The 23860-nt window shown below is 43.3% G+C and overlaps 1 protein-coding gene across 1 annotated transcript in view; it reads right to left on the reverse strand.

Annotated features, from left to right (window-relative positions):
• PROSER2 (proline and serine rich 2) overlaps positions 1 to 23610 on the reverse strand; it is a 43548-nt gene extending 19938 nt beyond the window's left edge. The window contains 2 exon segments of the mRNA XM_047742638.1: positions 3457 to 3661; positions 23379 to 23610. Coding sequence (XP_047598594.1) covers positions 3457 to 3594 — 138 coding nt within the window. The 5' untranslated portion in view covers positions 3595 to 3661; positions 23379 to 23610.
• Positions 23611 to 23860: the final 250 nt, after the last annotated feature.

Genomic DNA, 23860 nt, shown 5'->3' on the forward strand with positions numbered 1-23860 from the left:
GATCTGTTACAACCCAGGCAACCCTTCCACCAGTGTTTGAGAACATTAGGATACTCTCATTTAACACCAGGCATTCGTGTTTTATCTTCTTTTAAAAAATAACCTTGCTTAAAAGAAATGTTTCCCTAAGGCAGAACTAGGTGATCTCTTATTTAAAGAGCCTTCCAAGAGGTGCACGGAATACAAAACAGTGTAGAGGCCTGTAAGCACAGTCCCTGACTAGTCTTTCATGAGGCTGGGGGTTCAGGGAGGCAAGGGTTTGCAAAACTATTATGGTTGAGTCTTATTCCGAAAAGACGAGTCATAAAAAGACCTGATGATGTAGAATCAAAACATAAAGAGCTCCTCTCCACATTCAGACTCCCTGAAAGTTGACACGTTTTTGTAATGGTGTGGCTAGTTCACTGGTGAAAGGGGCTGGCTGCCAAGGCAGTGCTTCATTAAAGTTAAGTCCTAATCAAAATGCCAAATTTTCTCAGCATGCCGCTGCTCTCTAAGGAGAACACACAACTGTGAGATGACACAGATGGCAGCTCAAGTCGGCTTGAGAATCTTCCAGAAAGGAAAACACCTGCAAGCAAGCAGAGGTCTGCATAGAAGGTGCTGGAACAAGACTGGGATGTGTCCTCCTACAGACAGTGAGAAACAGGGAGCCAAGTGGGGCACGTGGCAGGATTAAGTGGTCACACCCACCCACGCACGCATCCTGAGAATATAATTTCACCGTGTACTTCTTCTTCTTTTTTTTTTTTTTTTTTTAATCACCGTGCACTTCTTGAAAGCAGAATCTGCCATGCTGTTCCCACAATTATGCTCCACTGGGTACAGTGCTGGGCGCTGCCAGGGAACAAAAGAGTCAGGTGTGTCGCAGTCCCACTGCAGGACGGTACCAGAGAGGAAAGAACCACGGAGGATAGGCATTCTGGACGTTCACTCCAAAGTGATGCCCCAGAGTGAGATCGCCAGAATTAGGAAGTGTGTGAGATGCTCAGTGCGGGGAGAGGAATTCTCCCCTTTCCATCTCATCATTAGTGGCCAAAGGAAAAACTCAGAAGACTACTGGTAAGACAGAGACACGACACGGAGAGCATGGATCCCACCAGAAGCTGGGGCGGGATGAGGCAGAATCACACACAGCCTGGAAGCTAAGAGGGCACTCACCAAGGAGGCTGTCGTCAGGAAGGGTGGACTATGTGCTGGCTGGCGCGTCCTCACAGTCACCCTGGGGAAGAATTCTTATCCCAGCACCCCTGTTTGTAACTCGGGAAGAAAATAACTCAGGAACACAGTGACTGATTAACTTTCCCAGATTCCAAAGGCAATGAATTTGAATTTGAACTCAGGCCTGTCACTAATATGCTGTGTTATGACTATGCTGAGCTGTTTCTTAGGATACAGACTGCTTAGTAAAAAGGAAGCAACTTGAAACATGCATAATGTGGGTTTTTTTTTTGGATTTCAGAGAAATTATAAGTATACTGGGGAATGTCCTGCTGATACCTATTCAAACCCACTGTAAAACCTAATCAGACCAACACTGATGGCTCAGAAATCCTTCCCCAAAGACAGTTAATGCTGTTCTCACTCTACCCACCTTGACCTCCTGATATTTATAAATGTAAAAGATGTGTAATCTCTCCCACCTTTGAACCTAATATTTCTAAAGGCAGAGGATTAACCCACTGAGCCACCCAGGCACCCCTCATCTGTCTTTTCTACATATTCTTTTTTTTTTTTTTTTAAGATTTTTAAAAAAAATTTGACAGAGAGGGAGAGATCACAGTAGGCAGAGAGAGAGGGGGAAGCAGGCTCCCCGCAGAGCAGAGAGCCCAATGTGGGGCTGGACCCTGAGATCATGACCTGAGCCGAAGGCAGAGGCTTAACCCACTGAGCCACCCAGGTGCCCCTCTGCATATTCTTTGAATAGGTCTTTTGTATAAACCTAAATTTAAAAAGCAGCCCAGGGGCATCTGGGTGGCTCAGTCGTTAAGCATCTGCCTTCGGCTCAGGTCATGATCCCAGGGTCCTGGGATCAAGCCCTGCATTGGGCTCTCTGCTCAGTGGGAAGCCTGCTTCTCCTTCTCCCACTCCCCCTGCTTGTATTCCCTCTCTCGCTGTGTCTCTCTCTGTCAAATAATAAATAAAATCTTTAAAAAAAAAAAACAGCCCCAATTCCCCTTTATTAAGGCTTTCTAGGTTCCCAGATATTCAGGGAGTAATTTGTAATATATGTTTTTTTTGGATGAATCAAATCAGATAGTATTTATTTCATACTACTGTGATGGTTTAAGAAAAGATCCAAGTGGAAGTCTACAAAGCTCTATCATTACTATTAACTGCCCTCTTTGCCATATATAGTTCTCTTAAGTCCAGCACAATTGGGGTTAATTTTAGGACTCAGTGTATCTGAAGGAAATTCTGCCCCCACTCCAAGGGACTGAGATGAACAACTGAAATAGTTCTCAGTGGACCTAATGTTAACCTGTCCTTCCCTCTGTGAATAAAAAGGTCTCTCTCCTGAAAGATGAATATCTTGAGGGGTAAGGGGTGCAGAAGAGTCACCTTAAAAACTAAAGACCCTTTCTGTAAATGTTGCCAAAGCTTTCTGATGCTGTATAAGGGCCTGGATCCTGAGAGAAAGGGATACAATAGCACTTAACATTTGCAAAGGAGGTAAAAATCAGTTTCAAAGTGAATTTGGTTTTGCCCCATGAAGTGCTTCTCTCCTTTTAATATCCCCCCTCGCTTTTTAAAAAGATTTTTATTTGTTTATCTGAGAGAGAGAAAGAGATAGGCACAGAGATAGTGAGAGAGAGATCAGGGAGGAGAGGGAGGGCTGAGCAGGGAGCCTGCCCCAGGGCTCAATCCTAGGACTCTGGGATCAGGACTTAAGCTGAAGGTAGATGTTTAATCCACTGAGCCACCCAGGTACCCCTCAACCCCTTTTATAAAAAAGATTTTATTGATTGATTGATTTAGAGAGAAAGAGAGAGCATAAGCAGGGGTGAGGGGCAGAGGGAGAGGGAGAGATAATCTCAGGTAGACTCTGCACTGAGCTTGGAGCCTGAGGTGGGGCTTGATCTCACGACCCTGAGACCATGACCTGAGCCAAAATCAAGAGCTAGAGGATCAAACCGATGGAGCCATCCAGGCACCCTTCCTTTCAGCCCTTTGAGCTGAAAGGCAGTGGGCCTTTGCTGGGTGGGTTACAGACTTCAGGCACGGTCCTCTCCGAGTCTCAGCAGCCGGATTACCGGCCACAGCGTGAGATCTGATTTGAGTGGAACGCTCTGCATCTGTGCAAATCTTAAGATGATTACAAACAAAATGCCACTCCACAAAGCAAGTATGTCGAGACATCAAGCTTGTGAACCTAAGAAGGTAAGATATTCCTCAAAGAGGAAGGGGCTGGCACAAAACCAGGCAGCCAGAGCATTAAAGAAAGCAGTCACTCACCAAAGTCAAACTCCTGGAGCGGGAGCTGCTGCTTCGACTGTCCAGGCTGCCCCCTCTGCTCAGGTCGCTGAGACCGCAGCTGGGGGACACATCCGAGTCCATCTCCGAAGAGTCTGACTGCTGGCGGTTCACAGGCATCCCCACACACACCTCGGCCACTGGCCTGGTCACAGGAAGTGGGGGAGGGGCCAGGGTCCCATTCCCTCTGGAGAAACTAAGCACAGGGGGACAGCGTTAGAGAGCCCACACAATGAATGCCTTAGCCCCCCGCCCCCGCCAATGAAAGTCTCGGCATGGGTCAGAATCATCTTGATGTGCAGCCTCGACCATCAAAACAAAGGGAATTAGGAGCCCCTAAGTCAATGTGTCTGCTCATTTTCATTTCTCCTTTATATCTCTTTCCATCATGAAGATGTGAATCATTTTTAAGGAAAAGATGAATGGACTAACAATTACTTTGTTGCTGAAAATGTAATAGGATAATGTTCTGGCTCCCTCCGTTGCACCGAGGATCTGTACTGTCATGCTCTTTCCCACATGGATTCAGGACTTCCTTGTGCTCTTTATTGATTCTAGTCTCTTCTACCTCAGACACCACAACATTATGGCTCTTTTTCCAGCTTCACTGCAGTTCAGAGTTCAGTGAAGTGAAAAGAGCCAGTAAATCGTGAATTAAAGTCTGGTTGACATCTCTGAGATTCTAGGCTCTCTGGAGGCTGAGAGGCTTTTGCAATTTCTACATAAGATTCTAAGGTACGGTAAATTACCACTACACGGAAGTTCATATTTTTTACTTTCAGGAACAAAGATAGCAAAATTTCCCCTACCAGCCCTTTAGTTTCCTACTCTTGACTCTTTTAGCAGGAAATTCAACTCAGTCTCTGAACAATGAACAATGGAGTTCAACAAAACCTTCTAGAAGACCAAACAAGATTAATAGGGAATAAGGGAATAAGCCTCTTGTGGAGGCTTAGGGCAAGTGGAGAGATACAAGCCCACGTCATTCATTCCTAAACTGAAAATACTGCCAGGTGGCCTTACGAACCCCTTTAAGAATACTGAGGGGCATGTGAGCTCAGATAACCATTGGCAGAACTGTGTGTGTACACACACGTGCACACTCATGTGTGCATTAATTTTTAATAGAAACAGGACCATCTATGGAGAAAACCCAATCAGCATGGAATACTTTTGGGTGGACTTTGTCATTTAAACTTCTAAAATTACTGTAAGATCTTCTTAGGGAAATCCTGAAGGTGTGAGAACAGCTTGAAAAAGAAACTCTTCCTCGCCTGGTTTCTCTTCATTTTTCAGGTGAGTCAGCTCATGTTAACTGGTAGTTTAAGAGTAAGGTTAGGGAGCAGAAGATTCTGAGCATATACATACTTTTTGGAAGTCGCCATTATTCCAAATGGTTAAAAAAAAAGAAAAAGAAGCTTAAAATGTTAAAGGTCTTTTTTTTTTAAAGATTTATTTATTTATTTATTTATTTTGAGAGAGAGAGAGAGAGAGAGAGAGAGAGCGAGCATGCACGAGCACAACCAGGGAGAAAGGGAGAGTGAACTAAGCAGACTCCTTGCTGAGCAGGGAGGGAGCCTGGAGTGGCTTTGATCCCAGACCGTGGGATTACAACCTGAGCTGAAATCAAGAACTGGATGCTTAACTGACTGCATTACTCAGGCACCCCCCCAAAAATGTTATAGGTTTTAAAATTTGTGTAATAGTAAGCAAGCCTAAACAGTGCACAGACTTCATCTAAACCATCTAACCATCTACGTAGCTAATAACATGCCCCATCCCTGGGACAGTGAGTAGCTGGGGCCTGGGTGAGGTGGACTCATGGACTCTAATTTATTCCTGAACTAAGTAAGTCACTGCTCCAGGGAAAGGAGGGAGATGTGGGGCAGTAAGTCTTCCCCTGACACAACAAGGAGGTGAAAGATGGGGAAGTGAGATGCTCATTAGCCCCACATGAGGAAGGAACCCAGCGGATGTGCCATGTCTGTGGGAAAGGGCCCGGAATTTTGCAACAGGTCTGTGCAGTAGGAACAGCGCTCTGAGGCATCCCCAGAACGGCCAGAGGGCAGTAACCTACCACATTATTCGAGAACACACCTTTTTCTTATGCTACGACAATTTGAAAAGCTATTCTGACGCTGTAAAACTATAACATTTAGATTTTTACAAATTACTATCTTAAAAGAATATGAGGAAGCTAACCATAATTCTCCAGAAGGCAGAAGTTGTCCGGGAGAAAGTGAACACCTTGGTTCAACATCCTTCACATGTTCAAGGTGCAACTCTTCTGTGATCTCTTAAGACCTCAAGAATGAGGGGCTCCCTCATCCCGGTTCCCTGGGAACTAAAAATATAGAATCCCAAGGTGTCCACTGTGGCGAGAGCAAAGTTACCTGAAGAGGAAGGGCAAAGAAGCAGCCTTCTTCTCTGGTCTGCCCTGGGAAGGGAATAGGGCAGACAGGTTTGACAGGAGTGACTCCCCACATCCCATGAGTCTGGGAGGGTCATTACCACCCTAAAATATTTAGTCTCCTTGGCCAATCATGGGTTCACTCTTTGGGTTTACAATAAAATTTAGAACAAATGAGACTAAGAGAGACCCATAGGTGAAGAAGCTGATTTCTACCAGAGGAGCTTGCTGATGTCCCAGCAAGTCTGATACCACAGGAGCAGAAATTTGAGCCACTGTGCTCACTTCCTTTTTTTTCCTTCAATTTAATTTAATTTAATTTTTTTCCTTTAATTTAACTTAATTAAAAAAATTTTTTTTGAAGAGAGAGAGTGGGTGGAGGGGCAGAGGGAGAGAGAGAATCTCAAGTGGGTTCCATGATCAGTGCAGAACCCAATGTGGGGCTCAATCTCATGACCCTGAGATCATGATCTGAGCTGAAATCAAGAGTCAGAACTTAACTGAGCCACCCAGGTGCCCCTGATGTGCTCACTTTCTGTTTATTTTCTTAGACTTCCTGTGTTTATTTCTCATTATTTACTAGTAGTGTCCTTGTTTGGAAAGGTCTGGTTTATCAGTTGAACAGACCGAATGAGGACAAGGCCACTACTGATCTACAGTCCTAGGAAATCTACATCTGCCAAGCATGGCAGGTGGGAAGGACAGCAGCTATCCAGGCTGAAGGACCTGGTGGGTCTGTGGGAGTTGGGCAAGTGAACGCACTGGTGAGTGCACTGAGTGCACTGCAGCCAACGGAGGAAGACAACTCCTTTTCTTCATCTTCCCCTACATTCCAGAAAGATATAGAATGACCTAGATGCATCAAGCACAAAGCCCTCCTTCACCATCACCCCACTCTGTCTCAGTTCCTACCAATCAATACGTGCTTCAATCTGAGGCCTATCTTCCCTTCTAGCCCCAGCATATTCTCCAGATATTTGCCGTTTTCCGATGTCACCCTGAGCAGACTGCAGGTGCCAGGCAATGACCGACAAGTAAAAACCACTTCTTCCACAGAGGAACTTGGCGGAGGCCCTGGTTCCTAAGTCCATAAGGTATCAGACAGACTGGATGTGTGTACAGGAGTCAAGCCTGAGCACATGTATTTTTTTTTTTTTTTTAAAGATTTTATTTATTTGTCAGAGAGAGAGAGGGAGAGAGAGCGAGCACAGGCAGACAGAATGGCAGGCAGAGGCAGAGGGAGAAGCAGGCTCCCCGCTGAGCAAGGAGCCCGATGTGGGACTCGATCCCAGGACGCTGGGATCATGACCTGAGCCGAAGGCAGCTGCTCAACCAACTGAGCCACCCAGGCGTCCCAAGCACATGTATTTTTTAAAAAAGTGCTGCAAACAGTTCTGCCGCGCAGCACTGACTCCCACGGAAGACGGAAGTGTAGGCTATGCTCAGCGCCATTGCGGGGGAAATGGGAGCACAGGGCAAGGGGTGCCATTAAGCCCAGCAGGATTCAGAGACTTCACAGAACGGTGACAACAAGGCCAAGCCCTAAGAGATGTTTGAGATGTAAGAGACTATCGGTTATACACACTGTGATGGGCATTCCGAGCAGAGAGAGGGACTCAGCAAAGGCCTGGCCCCACTCGGGGTCTGTGGAAGTGGTGGGCACTGGGGTGAAGCACTGAGCTTGGCTAGAGCATAGGACCAAATAAGCTGGGAAAGGCAGACAGAAGTGCAGACGGAGGGAAAGTGACCAGAGGGAAAGCGGCTCTGACTTTTGAAGTGACTTGCTTACAGGTGGAGAAGAGGGAGCAAGAAGGCTTATGCCCCAGCGGAGTGCCACGATCCCATGCATAACACAGAGGTAACTCAGGTGATACCTTGAAGGGCAAACAGCCCAGGAGAGGAACTTAAAGGTAACGAGGATAATGGAATATCAAACACTGTTTAAAAAAAGGGGTGGTCAGGGCGCCTGGGTGGCTCAGCCGGTTAAGCATCTGCCTTCAGCTCAGGTCATGATCTCAGGGTCCTGAGTTTGAGCCCCACATCTGTTGGGTTCCCTGCTCAGCAGGGAATCTGCTTCCCTCTCTCTCTCTGTCTCACTCCTTCTCTCAAATAAAATCTTTGGGGGGAAAAAAGAAGGAGCAGTGGAGTGGTTTCCAGGACACATTTTGTGTGTGGAAAGAGCAAGGGAAAGAACAGACCTGGCGTATACTTCCACTTGAATAGGGAAATCAGTGAGAAAATATATTTATGCAGAAACTTTCTCTGGAAGGATAGACAAAAAGATGCTCAGGGGAACTGTCTGCAAGGAGGGAGAAAGGGATGGCCAGGAGGCGAGAGTAGAGATGACGCTTTCACCAAATGATCTTTTCTGTCTTTCAAATGCTGCACATACTCACTCTCCAATAAATAATCTATCTCTGGGGCAATCAAAGCCATTATCAAGTTATTTTACCAGTTCACATAAGAAATGATAAAAACCTGGAAACTACCGTGGCCATAAGTTTGGAAAGGAAAAAACGTTAAGAGGGAAAGGATATGAAATTTTCATGACTAACAGGCAGGGCAGGAGTGTATTTTCAGAACAAAAGAGAGGGGGACTCTGGCTGCCAAAAGGTGCAACAGAGTAAGGACTAAAAACTGCCCATCGAACTCACTGACCTTATAAAGAGCGAGCAGTGCAGGATTGATCCAAAGCCCCCGAGAGTGGGCCAAGGCATGGACGGGAGAAGTGGGGTGTGCATCGTGTCATTGGGGGTGTGCTCTCCGGGGGGGATGGGTGACATGGGTAATGGGGATGAAGGAGTGCACTTGTCGTGATTATAGAACAGCTGAATCACTAAATTGTATACCTGAAACTAATATAACACTGTATATTAACTATCTGTAATTAAAAGAAAAACTCAAGGGGCCCTGGGTGCCTGAGTCAGTTAAGTGTCTGACTCTTGATTTCAGCTCAAGTCTTGATCTCAGAGTCATGAGTTCAAGCTCCATGTTGGGCTCCACACTGGGCATGGAGCCCATTTTAAAAAAATGAAATAAAATAAAAACTTGGAAAAAAAGTTGAGATGTGATGGGAAAGCAAAAAAAATGAAAAAATTAAAGACAGTAGCTACAAGGACAATTGGGTTGGAGAAAGGTTATTTTTAGTTACTGGTTTGGTTTATCTATTTTGTTTTGTTTTAAGGAGAGGAGAAGCCTATCGATGAGCTAAGGGGAAAAGAGAAGGTAACAGCCCCATGGAGAAACCCTCATTTCCACAGTCTGGTGGATAAGGTAGCCTGGCTGGTATATCGGGACAGTTTTAGATGCGGAATGCTATATGAAAAATATTTCTGACCACTCTCTCTTCCTCACAGAAGGAAAACATCTCATCATAAAAAATGACCAGAGTAATTTGAAAAAGAACCAAATTGAACTTAAAAAAAAAAAAAAGTTAATAGCAATTTAAAAACTCAAGTGGATGGGGTAAACTGAAGACTTAATATCTGAAGCACCGAGTAAATTTAATATTAGGCATAATTTTTTAAGAACTTCACAAAGTATGAAGGGAGAACTTCTAACCCAGTAAAAGATATCCATAAAAAATTACAGTAAACATCATACTTAGTGACAAAACATTAAAGCCATTCTCATTACCACCACTGCTATCCTCTATACTGTATTTTAAGTCCTACCCCACATATAAGACAAGAAAAAAAATGTATAAGGATTGAAAAGGAAGAAACAAAAATGTCAGTATTTATAGATACTTATGATCTTTGTAGAAAACACCAAGAATCTCATAAATTATTAGAATCAACAAGTGTTTTCTGGGGCCCCTGGGTGGGCTCAGTTGGTTAAGCATCTGCCTTCAGCTCAGGTGATGGTCTTGGGGTCCTGGAATCAAGCCCCACATGGGGCTTCCTGCTCAGCTGGGAGCCTGCCTCTCCCTCTCTGTCTGCTGCTCCCCCTGCTTGCTCTCTCTCTCTCTTTCTCTGTCAAATAAATAAATAAAATCTAAAAAAACCCCAAAAAACCAACAAGTGTTTTTTATAAAGTCACTGGATATAAATCAATATATAAAAAAATCAATTTCTATAGGCTAGCCACAAACAATAACTAAGAAAACATTTAAAATAGCATAAAATAAAAAAAAATAGCATAGCATATGTATGCATATACATATATATATTATATTAGAGTTGCACAAAAAATGTAAAGATTTTTGGAAAAAAATAATAAAATGTTATTGAAAGTCAATAAAGAACTAATAAAGAGACCATATTCAGGACTAGAAGAGTCAATATCATTAAGAGGAGTTAGTGTCCTACAAATGAATTGCTCTGAAGGAATAGACATCCAGTAAACTCAAGCCATGTGTGGTTACTTAAATTTAATTAAAATTAAATTAAAAGATTCGGTTCCTCAGCTGCACTAGCCACATTTTAAGTATTAATTAATGGAAAATTTCCATCATTCTAGAAAGTTCTGTTGGACAGTGCAGCCAATAGAGCCATCAAAATCACAACAGGGCTGTTTTTGGAAAAATCCAGGAGGTTGATTTTTAAACTTATTAGGGGCTTAACAAAAGGAGAAAATTGTATTGGGAAAAACAAAGAGACAAGAACAACCAGGAAGCTCCTAAAGAAGCTGGAAGAACTGGCCTCATCAAGCTTCCAGAGTCATTATAAAGTAAGAGTAATCCAGATACAGGTACTGGTGCTATCAGTAAACACATCCATGGAACAGACTAGAAAACCCAGAAACTGCTTGACATAAATTGCAAAAATGTTTTCTTAACTTGTGCATTGACTTGGAGAATTTGTTTTTATATAGTTGACTTCATCAATCTTTAGGTTTATAACTTATGGGTTTTGTAAACTTAGAAAGGCCTTTCCTGGGGCACCTAGGTGGCTGAGTCAGTTAAGCATCTTGCACTTGGTCTCCGCTTGGGTCTTGATCTCAGGGTCCTGAGATCAAGGACATGTTGAGACTTGAACTAAAAAAAAAAAAAAAAAATTCTAAGGATATAAACAAAATATTTCTCATATTTTCTACTTAGCATTTTTATGGTTTCACTTTTCATATTTAAATATCTGACCCAACTTGAATTTGTCTTAGTGTGAAGTGTGAAGGAGAGATCTATTTCTCCATCCCCAAGCTAAAATGGCTCTGCAGTTACTCAAATGCCAAGTGTTGAAAACTCATCTTTTCCGCTGTCTTGAAGTACTAAATGTTATTTTATGCTAAATGGTTATGTGGTAGTTTCTATTTCTGAATTTCCTGTTCTGCTCCATTGGTATTTCTGTTCATTAGGACTTGAAAAACCATAAGTCCTAAGGTGAAAATTGCAATGATTATATGTAAAAATGGAAGGCACTGTAGGCCACGTTAACAGAAAAGAGGCAGGCTGGTGGGAGATGTGCATGGTCTCATAAAAGGAACTGATCGCTAGAATATGCAAAAAATTATTGTAAACCAACAGGAACAAGACAGGAAGCTCATGAGAAAAAAATTATAAACAAGGAATATGATTAAGCAGTTCACAGAGAGGAAACCCGAGTGACTAAGAGGTATGTGAGAGATGTTCAATGTTACCGGGAAACAGAAGAAATACAAGCCTAGAAGTACCGTAAGACATTAGCTTATACCTACTGGATTGGCACAAATCAGACAACTAAAAAATAACAAACACCAGCAAGAATGTGGGGAAACAGGAAACTTCATGTACCACTCACTGTTGGGGGTGTGAAATTCATCCGACCTCTCTATGGAGCAATGGGGCAGCATGGTGAAACTATGCCCCGTGATCCAAAAATCCCACTGCTCTGTCTACTCCATGGGAATTCTCCAGGAATACAGGGGAACTTTGCCTGTAGCAGAGTTGAGCTGGTGGGAATCTAGTTTCATCATCCACTACGAACTCCCAGAATAAGTCAAAACCTGGTAAATGCTTTTACTATGGAAAACTGTGCCTCAGTCCAAAGCAATCGACTGGACAACGGCATACATAGGTCCTAAAATGTTTTGAGTGAAAAGTTATAGTCAGATTGTTAGCACAATTCCATTTATGTAAATATAACACACAACACTGTGTTTTATCAGGTCCTAAAATGTTTTGAGTGAAAAGTTATAGTCAGATTGTTAGCACAATTCCATTTATGTAAATATAACACACAACACTGTGTTTTATCTCCATACCCAGAGGACAAGCCAGTGGCAGGTACAACATGGCCCCATCTGCTGGGCACCTACCTCCTACTGCCGGAGAAAGAGAAAAGGAAAATGACCTCGAAGTTTGAAGAGTAACGATGTATCAGATCATTTAGCACCCTGGAGATGTTGGCAAGATCCAGCATGGAAGGAGATGATGCAGGACAGACAGATGTGTTCGGACTTAATGAGGGAGGAAGAGAGACATGTAATCTAGAAACCCCAGGGCAATGCAGGAGGGAAGTGCTTTCAAAGGAAGGAGAAACCACAAAGATAAACTTTTCTTGGTTCGTGGTTTAGCCTGAAATTAACCAGGGAAAGGCTGATCTGACACAGTTTGCTGCATCTAAGCTAGAACAAGTATATGAAGTTCCTTCACCTTCAACTATTGGGCTTTGTACCTACAAGGTGGGGGGCAAGGAATCATACCTTACAAGGCTTAGATGCCCTACAGACAGGCTGAACAAAATCACGAGAGTGATTACTGCCTTTGTTCATTCTGAACATGAATGGAAAAATTATCCACCTTCACCGAGTGATATGGAACTAATTTTTGCTCAGCTTGCCTACAGGACACGTCAAAAAGAAAACTGCTCCAGCTCCTCGCCAAGGTAAACTTCTTACGAAAGAAAAGATCCAGGTTGGGTCCTAGGATTCTAAACCCCTGGATCTGTGATTTATAGACCCGCACACATTGTCCAGATACCACCGTTACCCAGCAGTGCTAAGATGCAGTCAGCAGAAGCACAGCTGAGCTGGGAAAGGGGTACAAGTCATCTTAGAAACAGCCCCTTTCCCATGTTAGGCTGTGCCGGAGGGCTGGTGTGTGCACCTGTGAGTAATGGGGGCAGGATCCCTCCCCACCTGAGCCTTACTGCTCCATCAACTCGGTCTCTCCTGCTTCCATGCACAGGAATTCTGTGAAGACTTTTTCTGAAACGTAGAAAAACAATCCTAGGAAAGGAATGACCTTTAAATCTATAGCCTGAGAAATCCCAGTATGATGATTTAACAGCCAAGCTGCTTTCAAAGGTATGGGCTATTTGTATTTTGGTTTCCTGTGTGTGTGTGTGTGGGGGGGGGGGGGTTGTTTTGTTTTGTTTTTGACCTTCAAGAACACTAAAAATGAAGCAGTTTCACAGTGGGAATGGTTTCTAAGTCACCACAGCTCATTATCATGAATGGGCTTTTTCATATGGTTAAGCGGTGGGTGAGAATAAAGAGAACAGCCATTTTTACTGGAATGTACACACTCCTAGATGAAATTCACAGTAAACACAAAATAGCCATTGTTGGCCTTAAAGCTAGTAGCTCCTGACAACATTCATTCATGTGAACACCAATGAATGTGATAAGCACTTTGTGTTGATTTACTTGAACAAAAAAGGCAGGAGTCCTACTTTTATCATTTCTGTCTGGTTCTGTCTTGATTCCTGTTTTTATGTGAAGAGTGTGTCTTAAAAATGAGTTATTTATAATAAGAAATTAACTAGAAGATGGAGTTATGAATGATACCAACTCTTGTTCTTTTTTAAGATTTTATTTTTAAGGGGCGCCTGGGTGGCTCAGTGGGTTAAAGCCTCTGCCTTTGGCTCAGGTCATGATCCCAGGGTCCTGGGATCAAGACCCGCATCGGGTTCTCTGCTCAGCAGGGAGCCTGCTTCCTCCTCTCTCTCTGCCTGCCTCTCTGCCTGCCTCTCTGCCTACTTGTGATCTCTGTCAAATAAATAAACAAATAAAATCTTTAAAAGATTTTATTTTTAAGTCACTTCTACCTCCAATGTGGGGCTCAAACTCACAACCCCAAGACAATAGTGGCATATTCCCCTAACAGAGGCAGCCGGGTGCCCCTTCTATTATTTTATATTACCCCAATCCATATGTGAGAAGAAAACTGAACGCTGATATTCTCTTTCCTATTAGTCAAATTAATTAGGGATTTAACCAATTTCTTGTGGGCAAAGAGCTCTGTTTTTTCAATATAGCCACAGGACTTCAGAAAACATGTGTCACCAAATGGAGACTTGCTATTCAGTACTTCACAACATTCATATTTTGAAACCATCTTATTATTATTTTTAAGTCCTATCCTTAAAACAGACCTTTGATCTAAGCGAAAGGCTTCCACACTTAGGAGTCCTTTCAAACATGGTAACTTCACTGGGATGACCATCCTTTATCCCTCTCTCATACTGAAAGACCAAAGCAGTCAGATTTAGATGAAATTACTCTCATTCAACCTATCTATTTCAATCAAAGACAAATGGAGAACACAGGGGAAGTGACTTTAAATTACAGCCATAGAGGAGACGTTTCACTTAGATTCACAAGTGATGATCCGTTAAAAAGTCAGCACCAATAAATACACCAGACGCAACAAACCAGTACCGCTCCCCAATATTAACATGTAATACGTATCAGTGTAAATGCAGGCATGTGTACAACTATAGGCATTAATCGATACCCAAGATCAACTTAAAAAATAAGACTCTAACAAATAAACAGCTGAAATAAAAGAAATATGTAGTTACTCTTCTTTGGCATGGGCTCTTTCTCAATGTCAAGAAAACAAAAACCTTGGAAAGACAAGAAAGCTTCCAAAAAAATATTCACTGAGTCAACTGGCAAACTATGACTAGCCCCCAGCCCTGAAGATCAGAGGAAAGTCCTCTTCAGATGGAAGCTGGTTGGTGCTAGGAGTTAGAGATTTAGTTTTGTTCTGGAATTTAAAAAATTTTTTAAAAAAAATATTTATTTATTTAAGAGAAAGAGAGAGAGAGAGAGAAAGCATGAGCAGGGGGAGGAGCAGAGGGAGAGGGAGAAGCAGATTCCCTGCTGAGCAGGGAGCTCTATGGGGGCTCCATCCCAGGACCCTGGGGATCAGGATCTGGGCTGAAGGCAGACGCTTAACTGACTAGGCCCCTCAAGGCGCCCCTGAAATTTTAAAATGTTAATGCGGCCAACGGTTTTAGCATACCTTACATGTGATTTTTTGGCCTTTTCTCTGAGTTGGGTTTTTCCCCTTACTACTGAAACGTCTGCTGTAAGAATTTAGGACCTTAAACTCTAACTGGCACTCAAGGGTATTAAATACAATTACACATTTTAAAGGCGTAATTTTACTTCTCCAGAACAATTGGCATGCTTTCATTTAGACTTTTTTTTTTCTTTCGAAAAGCTCTTTCTGAACAATGTTGAAAAGCAAGATTTATTTCAGACTGTCTCAACTGTGAACAGTTTCAGCTGTTTATAGGAGATGGTAATTTACTGAGGGCTTAGCAGCACCTGAGAGTAACTGATGTGCCTACACTTAAGCAAACAAGTTCAGGGTTGAGGCGTCACCTAGCTAGGCTAGGTTAACAGGCCTGTTACCCGTTTCCTATCACTGAACAGAAGGCGTGGAAATTAGATTTTCCTAAAGTGAAGCCTCACCTGAAAACAACCTTGACTAGATTTCAAATGAGTTCCTTGTAAGAAGAAGGAATGACAAAAACAAAAAAAATCTACGAGAGAAAATCTAGTTCTACTTGAGGAAAATACAAATTTTATTTGTATACAAAGACAGACACTTCGAATTTAATTCTTAGCTCATCAAAATGAAGAAAATTGACATTCTGTATGCCTACTGCCTATTTCTGGATTTCTGGATTCTTATGGAAATTTTTTAGAAGAAAATCCCATTTAACTTTTACTTTTGTTAAACAAGTTTGGGTGCTTTCTCTGAATGTATTCAGCAAATATTAACAGAGTACCCCCTACCTGCTACAATGGTGAGATAAAATTCATACTTTTTACTTAGAAGTAATAATCATGCCTTATTGTATAATACTGTTTCTTTCTGAGAAGCTCAAAGTTCTTAGCTGCGTGTTTGTTTTTTTTTTTTTTTTAAAGATTTTATGTATTTATTTGATAGAGACAGAGAGAGAGAGGGAACACAAGCAGGGGGAGTGGGAGAAGGAGAAGCAGGCTTCCTGTGGAACAGGGAGCCCATTGCAGGGCTGATCCAGGACCTTGGGATCATGACCTGAGCTGAAGGTTAACGACTTAGCCACCCAGGCGTCCCCCGCTGAGTGTTTCTTTCATCCTCACAATGAAAATAAAGCTGAGGTAGAGTATGTTCATCTAGTATTGGTATTTTAACACCTGGTTAGATTGGAAGTAGAGATCTGATTCACATATCTTATCTCAAGTTGAACAGATTTAATTCCAAGCCAGGGGGAAGCAAAGCTCACTCAAGACATCCCACTGGGTAAACCCACTGCACTGGACCTTTAACCCCACCTTCCAAGACTTCTTTTCTAGCCCTGCTGCTGTGGGTGTACATACAGAGGCTCCCTTCTTCTCCCCAGACTCTTCTTAGACACCTTCTGGGAATACCGTCAGTAAGAACTTTCATCCTGAAAAAAATGGGAATTAGCTAAGAAACACAATATTTAAATACACTGTGTTTTTCTGTAAATTTTCCAGTTCACTGACTATATTCTTACAATGGTTGAAAAGGGAAGGGTCTAACAACCAGGCCACTAATATTAGATTGAATCATATGAAGTTGCCATATGCATAGGCTGAAAATAGCAGAATACTGGTAATTATATATGGTTAATTTAATGTTCTTAGAATAGAATTGATAATTAGTCATAGCAAATATATATATATATATATTTCATTTTTAAGGAATATATATATATTCCTTAAATATATATTAAATATATATACATATATATTCCTTAAAATGAAATTGTGGTTTAAGTATGATTTACTACATGTTGATACAGAAATGTTTTTCCTCAGAAGACACCTCTAAAATCACAGTAGGAGGAGTGTCTGGGTGGCTCAGTCTGCTAAGCTTCCAACTCTTGATTTTGGGTCAGGTTGTGATCTTAGGGTCCTGAGATTGAGCCCTGCGTCAGGCATGGAGTCTGCCGGAGATTCTCTCTCTCGCCCTCTGCCCCTCCCCCACCCTTCTGAAAAAATAAGGTAAAAGAAGATCAATAAAATCACAATAGGAGTCCGCAGAGAAAAAGTGTTCACTACACAACATATTCACCTCAGATACACTGTAAGATAGCTGATTCATGAAGTGACGTTGCCTGCAATATTAGCAGGACCTCAGTCACCAAAGTTGTTGGTTTATCTAGTGTGTATGGAGGGCAATTTAGCAGGTGAGGAAACTGAGGCCCAAAGCCCTTAAGTCGGTTCGGCAAGTCAGAAGGAGCTGAGTCTAGATCCTTAGTTCTCCACTTAAAAATAATGCTTTTTAAAATACTTCTTGCACCGAAACATCTAATCAAGATTTGACATTTTCAGTGCCAACCCCCCTGGTTTGTACCATCTTATCTCATATTTCTATCCTCCCTCCTCAACAACGAACATCCCGTTCAACGTCAAGTTACTCCCTGTGTATACAAAAGTCTATTCTACAGTGAAGCCGGAAGATAAGACCTGCCGTCTTCCATGGTTAATGCCCCCAGATACAAGACTAACCTCCTCCGCCTTCAAATCCAAGCCACCACTCTACCACTCTGATTTTCCATTATTCTCCCGTTGTTGGCCCAGCTTCAACATCACATTCTCCAAGCGATGTTCTGATGCCCTGAAGGAAAGAATATCTATATCCTCTGCTCCCAAAAGAGAGCAGAGGGTCGCTGCTATTGACTCCTATGACATTTATCCTATCTCCTTTATTAGATCATGAATTTCTCAAAGGCAAGTTTCACCCCTTATCCATGTCTACATTCCCAGTTGTGCCTACCATGGTAGGAACTTAAATGCTCACTGAAGCTCTTCAAACCCTCTCAATCTTTACAGAAAATACCAACTGCCCCATCTTGGAAGGAAGCAATCGGCCAAACTCACCTGTGTCATCTAGTGGAAAGGAACACAAGCATCTTTCCCTCCCACCCCACACAAGATAGTTCCTTTAAGTATATTGTGCAACATAAACTATTTTCAGTACCCTCACAGAATTAGGTGTGCAAAAGAAAATTGTCATGAATCCTTAACTTAAAATAATCAGTTTCAAGGTCAGAGGGGTCTGAGAAGTCATACCCAAATTTCCTACCCCAAATTTCACAGACCAGGAAACTAAATTCCAGAAATGCAAGCTGGTGAATCCTGCAAAACATGAGGCAGACTCCTTCACCTCCAGCTGAGTGCTCTTTTTTTTCCCTATGCCAGGCTCTACTAATATGTTAAAAAAAAAAATAAAAGATATCTACAGACATCAAAAAGAGAAGCCCGTGAAGACTGGTATGTTTGTACATCCAGTGACTAGCTCAGTGCACAGGACAATGCTGGTGGCCAATCTTCAAATACTGCTGAATGAACAAAGGAACAACCCAGGCCTTTGGAACAATCAATACCTAAAGTAGGCAGAATATGAAATATTTCGAAGCACTAGTCAGACAATTAGTCTCCTAGGAGGAGCAGCTGATGTCTGAAAAAGAAAGCAGGGGGGAAACCCCCTAAACAACAGAATGAAGGTTTGAGGAGGAACATAATAGATAAACCAAGCCCTATAAAAATAACTACACTTGCTCACATGCAAGATTTTGTCAATACAAAAGCAAATACAAAAGAAAACTGAGTCCTTGAATCGTTATTTCTCCAAAGAAGACCTCTAAGTGGCTAACAAGTACATGAAAAGATGTTCAACACTATTAGTCATTAGGGAACTGCAAATTAAAACCACAGTGAGATACCACTTCATGTCCACTAGGATGGCAATTTAAACACACACACACACAAGTGTTGACAGGATGTGGAGAAACTGGAGCCCTCATGCATTGCTGGTGAGAATGTGTAAAACGGTGCAGCTGCTGAGGAAAACAGTCTGGTGATTCCTTGATAGGTTACACACCACATTACCGTATTACTCAGGAATTCCACTCTTAGGAACAGACCCCAAAACATTTAAAACAAGTTTTCAAACAAAAACTTGTACATGGGTGTTCATAGCAGCACTACTCACAACAGCCAAAAGGTGGAAACGACCCAAACGTATATGAACTGATAAATGGATAAGCAAATTGTGGTCTATCCGAGGAAATATTTAGCCTTTCAAAAAGGGATGAAGTGGGGCGCCTAGGTGATTCAGTCAGTTAAGCATCTGCCTTCGGCTCAGGCCGTGATCTGGGGGTCCTGGGATCAGCCCTGGGTTGGGGGTCCTTGCTCAGCAGGGAGTCTGCTTCCCCCTCTGTCTGCCCCTCCTCGCTGTTTGTGTGCTCTCTCATTTTCTCTTTCTCTCTCAAATAAATAAATAAAATCTTTTAAAATAAATAAATAATTAAAAAGGGATTAAGTACTGATGTACACTTTCACATTGGTTGCTCTCACATGGATGAATCTTGAAAGCATTGCTAAGTGGAAGAAGCCAGCTGCAAAGAACTATATGCTGTATGATTCCATTGACATGAAATAGCCAGAACAGGGAAATCCATAGAGAAAGAAAGCAGATTAGTGGTTGCCAGAGGCTGGAGTGGGAGGAAAAGGGGAGTGACTCTTTAATGGGAATGGGGTTTCCCTTCAGGGTGATGAAAAAGTTATGGAACTAGATAGTGGTGATGGTTGCACAACACGGTGAATGTACCTTTTTTTCTTTTTTAACACTTTAAATACGTGCAGTTTATTGAATGTCTATTATACCTCACTAAAGACATTTAGAAGAAAATAAAAATGATGGGAAAAGATAACACCAAGCCAGTATTCACAACGGCAACAATGAGAGGATCCCTTCTGGCTGTATTACATAAGGCACAATAGATTTGAAGGCAAAAATCCTCATTAGTGATGAGAGTAATCATGTAATAATAAAAGCTCAATTCCTATTAGTCACTGTGCATCTACCAATATAAACTTACAGATGCACATTTTTAGGTATTCACATATAAAGACGTATGCACAAAGTCTGAGAATACTTTCTAGCTCAAAATACAAAGAGATAGTGACAAATCCCCCATTGCAGTGTTATCTTTCAATATATAGATCTTCCTTGACTTATGATAGGGTTATATCCCAATAAATCTAGGTTAGGTTGAAAATGCATTTCATACACATAACCTACTGAACATCAAAGCTTAGCCTCGCCGACTTTTAATGTACTCAGAACACTCATATTAGCCTACAGTTGGGCAAAATCCTCTAACACAAAACCTATTTGATAATAAAGTGTTGATCATCCCATGTAATGTACTGAACGCCGGACCTGAAGACTAGAGTGGTGATGGGTGCAGAATGGTTGTCGGGAGGGCCCACCCGCCCTCATGATTGCTGGCTGCGTGGGAGCTGCAGCTCACTGTCCAGCATCCGAGAGAGGACTGACCACACATTGCTGGCCCGGGACAAGATCCAACTTCAAAATCCTAAGTACTGTTTCTACTGACTCTATACGCTTTCGCACCATTATAAAGTTTAAAAATCGTCAAGTGGGGGACCATCTGTACCTCTCTCAATTATTGACATCTTGAGCAGACACATAAACTTAGTGAGGAATAATTCAATTAATAAGGTTCATTTAATGGATAGCTGCAGACCTCTACAGAAAAAAAATTAAAGAAAACATTCTCAAACATGTAGAATGTGAATGTACTTAATGCTACTGATTTGTACACTTTAAAATGATCAATTTGATTTTATATATATTTAACTCCAATTTAACAACCAAAATGAAGAGATCCAAGTCTTTGGAGTGCTAGGATCTTTGCAAAGATCCAGTCTGAAGCTCTGCATTCATAAAGCACTATCCCGTCTCTCTCCAACAAAGTGGACTATTCTGCCCTACAAGTTTCTTTGCCACCAATCCTGACCGCATGGATTATAAAACCAGCACTTACTTTCTTAAAATAGGTTTCAATATGAATGCTGTGAGTCTAGAAGGGGGACAAGGGCATCACTGTGGCTCTCCGCAGACAGAGAGTACTACCACGGATTCCACGCTGACCCTGCTGTGTCAGTATGGACAGAGTTTTCTCTGCAATGGTCAGCAGATCATTCAAGATTTAAGAGGGACGGATGTGCTACAGTGTATCAGAGGGTGGCAGGATGCATCATTCCTTAGAGCATGCCATCAGCTCAGAAGCCACCAGCATTACCACCAGTGGAAACTGAAATGCAATGCTGCCCTTCAGCAGAGCAGAGAGCTCAAGTTCTGGGATGCTCCTAGGATTCCCTAGCACCTACCCCGAATGGCCTCCATGCCCTGGCGGCTGTCCCACAAACACGTAGATAAGATGCACCTGAACTTTTGTTCCAGAGGCTCCCTTGCTCTTAGCTCAGCTCCACCAAAACCTTTCACCTCTCTCCCTCTAGGGTTCTACTCGATGCAGTTAGTTACTTGAGATGATCTTTAGAATCAACACAGAATGCCAACTCTAGACTCCTTAGGTGTCTGAGAACTTTGGAATGGTGGCCAGGTGTTATCTTCAGCTCCTGATGAAGGCTTACTTGATCTGATTTCAGTCAGTTTGGGTCATATGGCTGATATCTAGATATGCTTGTGTGCCCAAAGATGAACTCAGTACTCAGCGTGACGTAGGTGGTCAATCCCCAAATATCGCTGCACGAATTAAAGAGCACTCAGTCTGTTCCACTTAAGGATGTCATCCTGCCTGACACACTCAAATCTTCTTAAAAGCATCTCTCATCTTTCCAATCTTCTTTAAATTATTACTAGCCTAATTTACTCTAATTTTTGGCTTCCTGATTTTTAGTAATGGAGAAAATGTGTTGTTTCTAGATTATCAGCATCCAAAATTTTCAAAGGAAAGCTCACTTGAAATGCTGTTACCAAGGAACCTATCCAGTCAGTTAAAAGTGGCTCTTATTGGTCTGGGCTAGAAAATACACAAGATTCCATACATACACTGTCAAGTTTGGCAAGAGAGATTTTAGACAACTTCCGTCCTTCCCACCCAATCCCAAGTAAACAGGGCATTTGTTTGTATTTCCACATTGGCCTCATGAACGAAATACCTCCTCCACCTAGAAAAACAATCTGTAACATTCAGGCATGGAACTTTGAGGACTAACTTTTTAGTGCATGCTAGAGCCCTAGGTATTCAGTGCTTTAAAAAAAAAAATAAAGTAGAAAAGTATCTTTAATAAACATTTCTCTGGTGAGCATCTTTCTCAAGTCTACACTTATACCTGGCTTGATGTTTCTGTGTCTTTCAGAAATGCAGATTAAAAAAAAAAAAAGTTTTCCATTAAAATTGGAGCCAGAAGGAACTTTCTTCCTACAATCTCCCTGCAACAGACCTGAACGTTTGCTTTACTTTCTTTGGGGAGGGTGGCCGGGAGTGGGCGAGGCACCAAAATCGACTTTCTTTTACTCACTGTTTAAGTTTTCTGCTCTGTACCAACTATCCTGCCCCGCAAAGAGTTAAGAATTTTCTGAGGTTAGTTCCTGCGGTTAAAAAAAAAAAAAAAAAAAAAAAAAGCTAGATGCTTAAATTTAGACTCCGTAAAACAATACTGGGAAACTTTCAAAGCCTCAGAGAAATACTGGAGTTTATTGTATTGCCTTTTGTTAAACTGCATCACATCGGTCACATTTTCTTCTCTTTTTTAATCCCTCCCTGCCTCGATTCACTGCTGATCCTACACATTCCCACTTGATTCAGCTACCTGGCGGTGATTGGGGGTTGGGGAGCGGAGGTGGGGTAGAAAATCTAGTGGTCACTTTGCACCAAGTTTAACAGGTGGCTTTGGCTACCTCCTGTCAATATGAACGTCTCCCACCCTCCTCTCCGTAGTGTGAGGCAGAGCTCCCGGGAGTTAGAGGGCTACCGCAGCGAGTTAGGCGACGAGTCTAGAAGGACTCCGGGAAGGGCCGTGGGGATCACCCGTAACCGCTCTGAGCACCCAAGTTAAACACGTGCCTCGGACCACCTCGCAGCCCCCAATAGGATAACCTCGGAGCCGAAAATCGCCGCGTTCTCCCTACCTCCCCGACCTGGGGCGCAGGCGTACCCCTGAAATCCCAAAGGAGGCACTGGGTTTCCCGTAGGTGAGGCCCCCAGGTTGACCACCGTCCCTCGGATTGAGCGTCTTTCCTAACTTCCAAGAGGCTGGGCGAGCGATGTGGAGGACACTGGCGAGCGAGAAGAGATCCACGCAACCCGGGCGCCGGCAGGAAAGCGTGGGAAGTGCACACAGCCGGGCCACAAGAAAAGGGGGTCATCCTTGTCTATCCGAAACCCACCCGAGCCCAAACCTCCCTCTACAGACTCTAAACACCGCCCGGCTCACGGACGTGCCCGCCCGCCGCCCTGACCCAGTCCACGATCCCAAAGTCCAAACTCACCTGGAAGGAGCCCCCGCGCCCGGGACCGCAGGTGCCCACCGGGACCGCGACCCAGAGCCCTCACTCCGCCTGCTCTCCAGTCAGCCCGCGCGCGCGCCTGGCGGACAGTCCCAGGCCGCTCCAACGCGCGCTCCCCGCCGCGCGCTCCCCCCGCTGCCGCTTACTCCTCGCCGCGCGCCCCTAGGCTGCCCGGCGCTCCCACCACCGACGCGCGCTCCCTTCCTCGCGCTCGCAACCGCGCCGGCGTCCGCACCTCCAGCCCGCGCCCGCACCCCCGCCGCGCCCTCCCCCCCTCCCTCCTCCCCCACACGCAGCGCGTCCGCTTCTGCGCGCTGCACAGTCCTGCCGCGCGCTACCCGCCAGGGCTCAGCCCCCCAAAAACGCACAGCGCGCGCCCTGGGCGTTTAAAGGAACAGCCCTCCCCACCCACGCCGCTGCTGCCCGGAGGCCGCCTCTGGAGGGGGTTGTCCTCGGTCTCCTCG

This window comes from Lutra lutra, chromosome 8 (genome assembly GCF_902655055.1).
Source record: "Lutra lutra chromosome 8, mLutLut1.2, whole genome shotgun sequence".
Taxonomy (NCBI): Eukaryota; Metazoa; Chordata; class Mammalia; order Carnivora; family Mustelidae; genus Lutra; species Lutra lutra.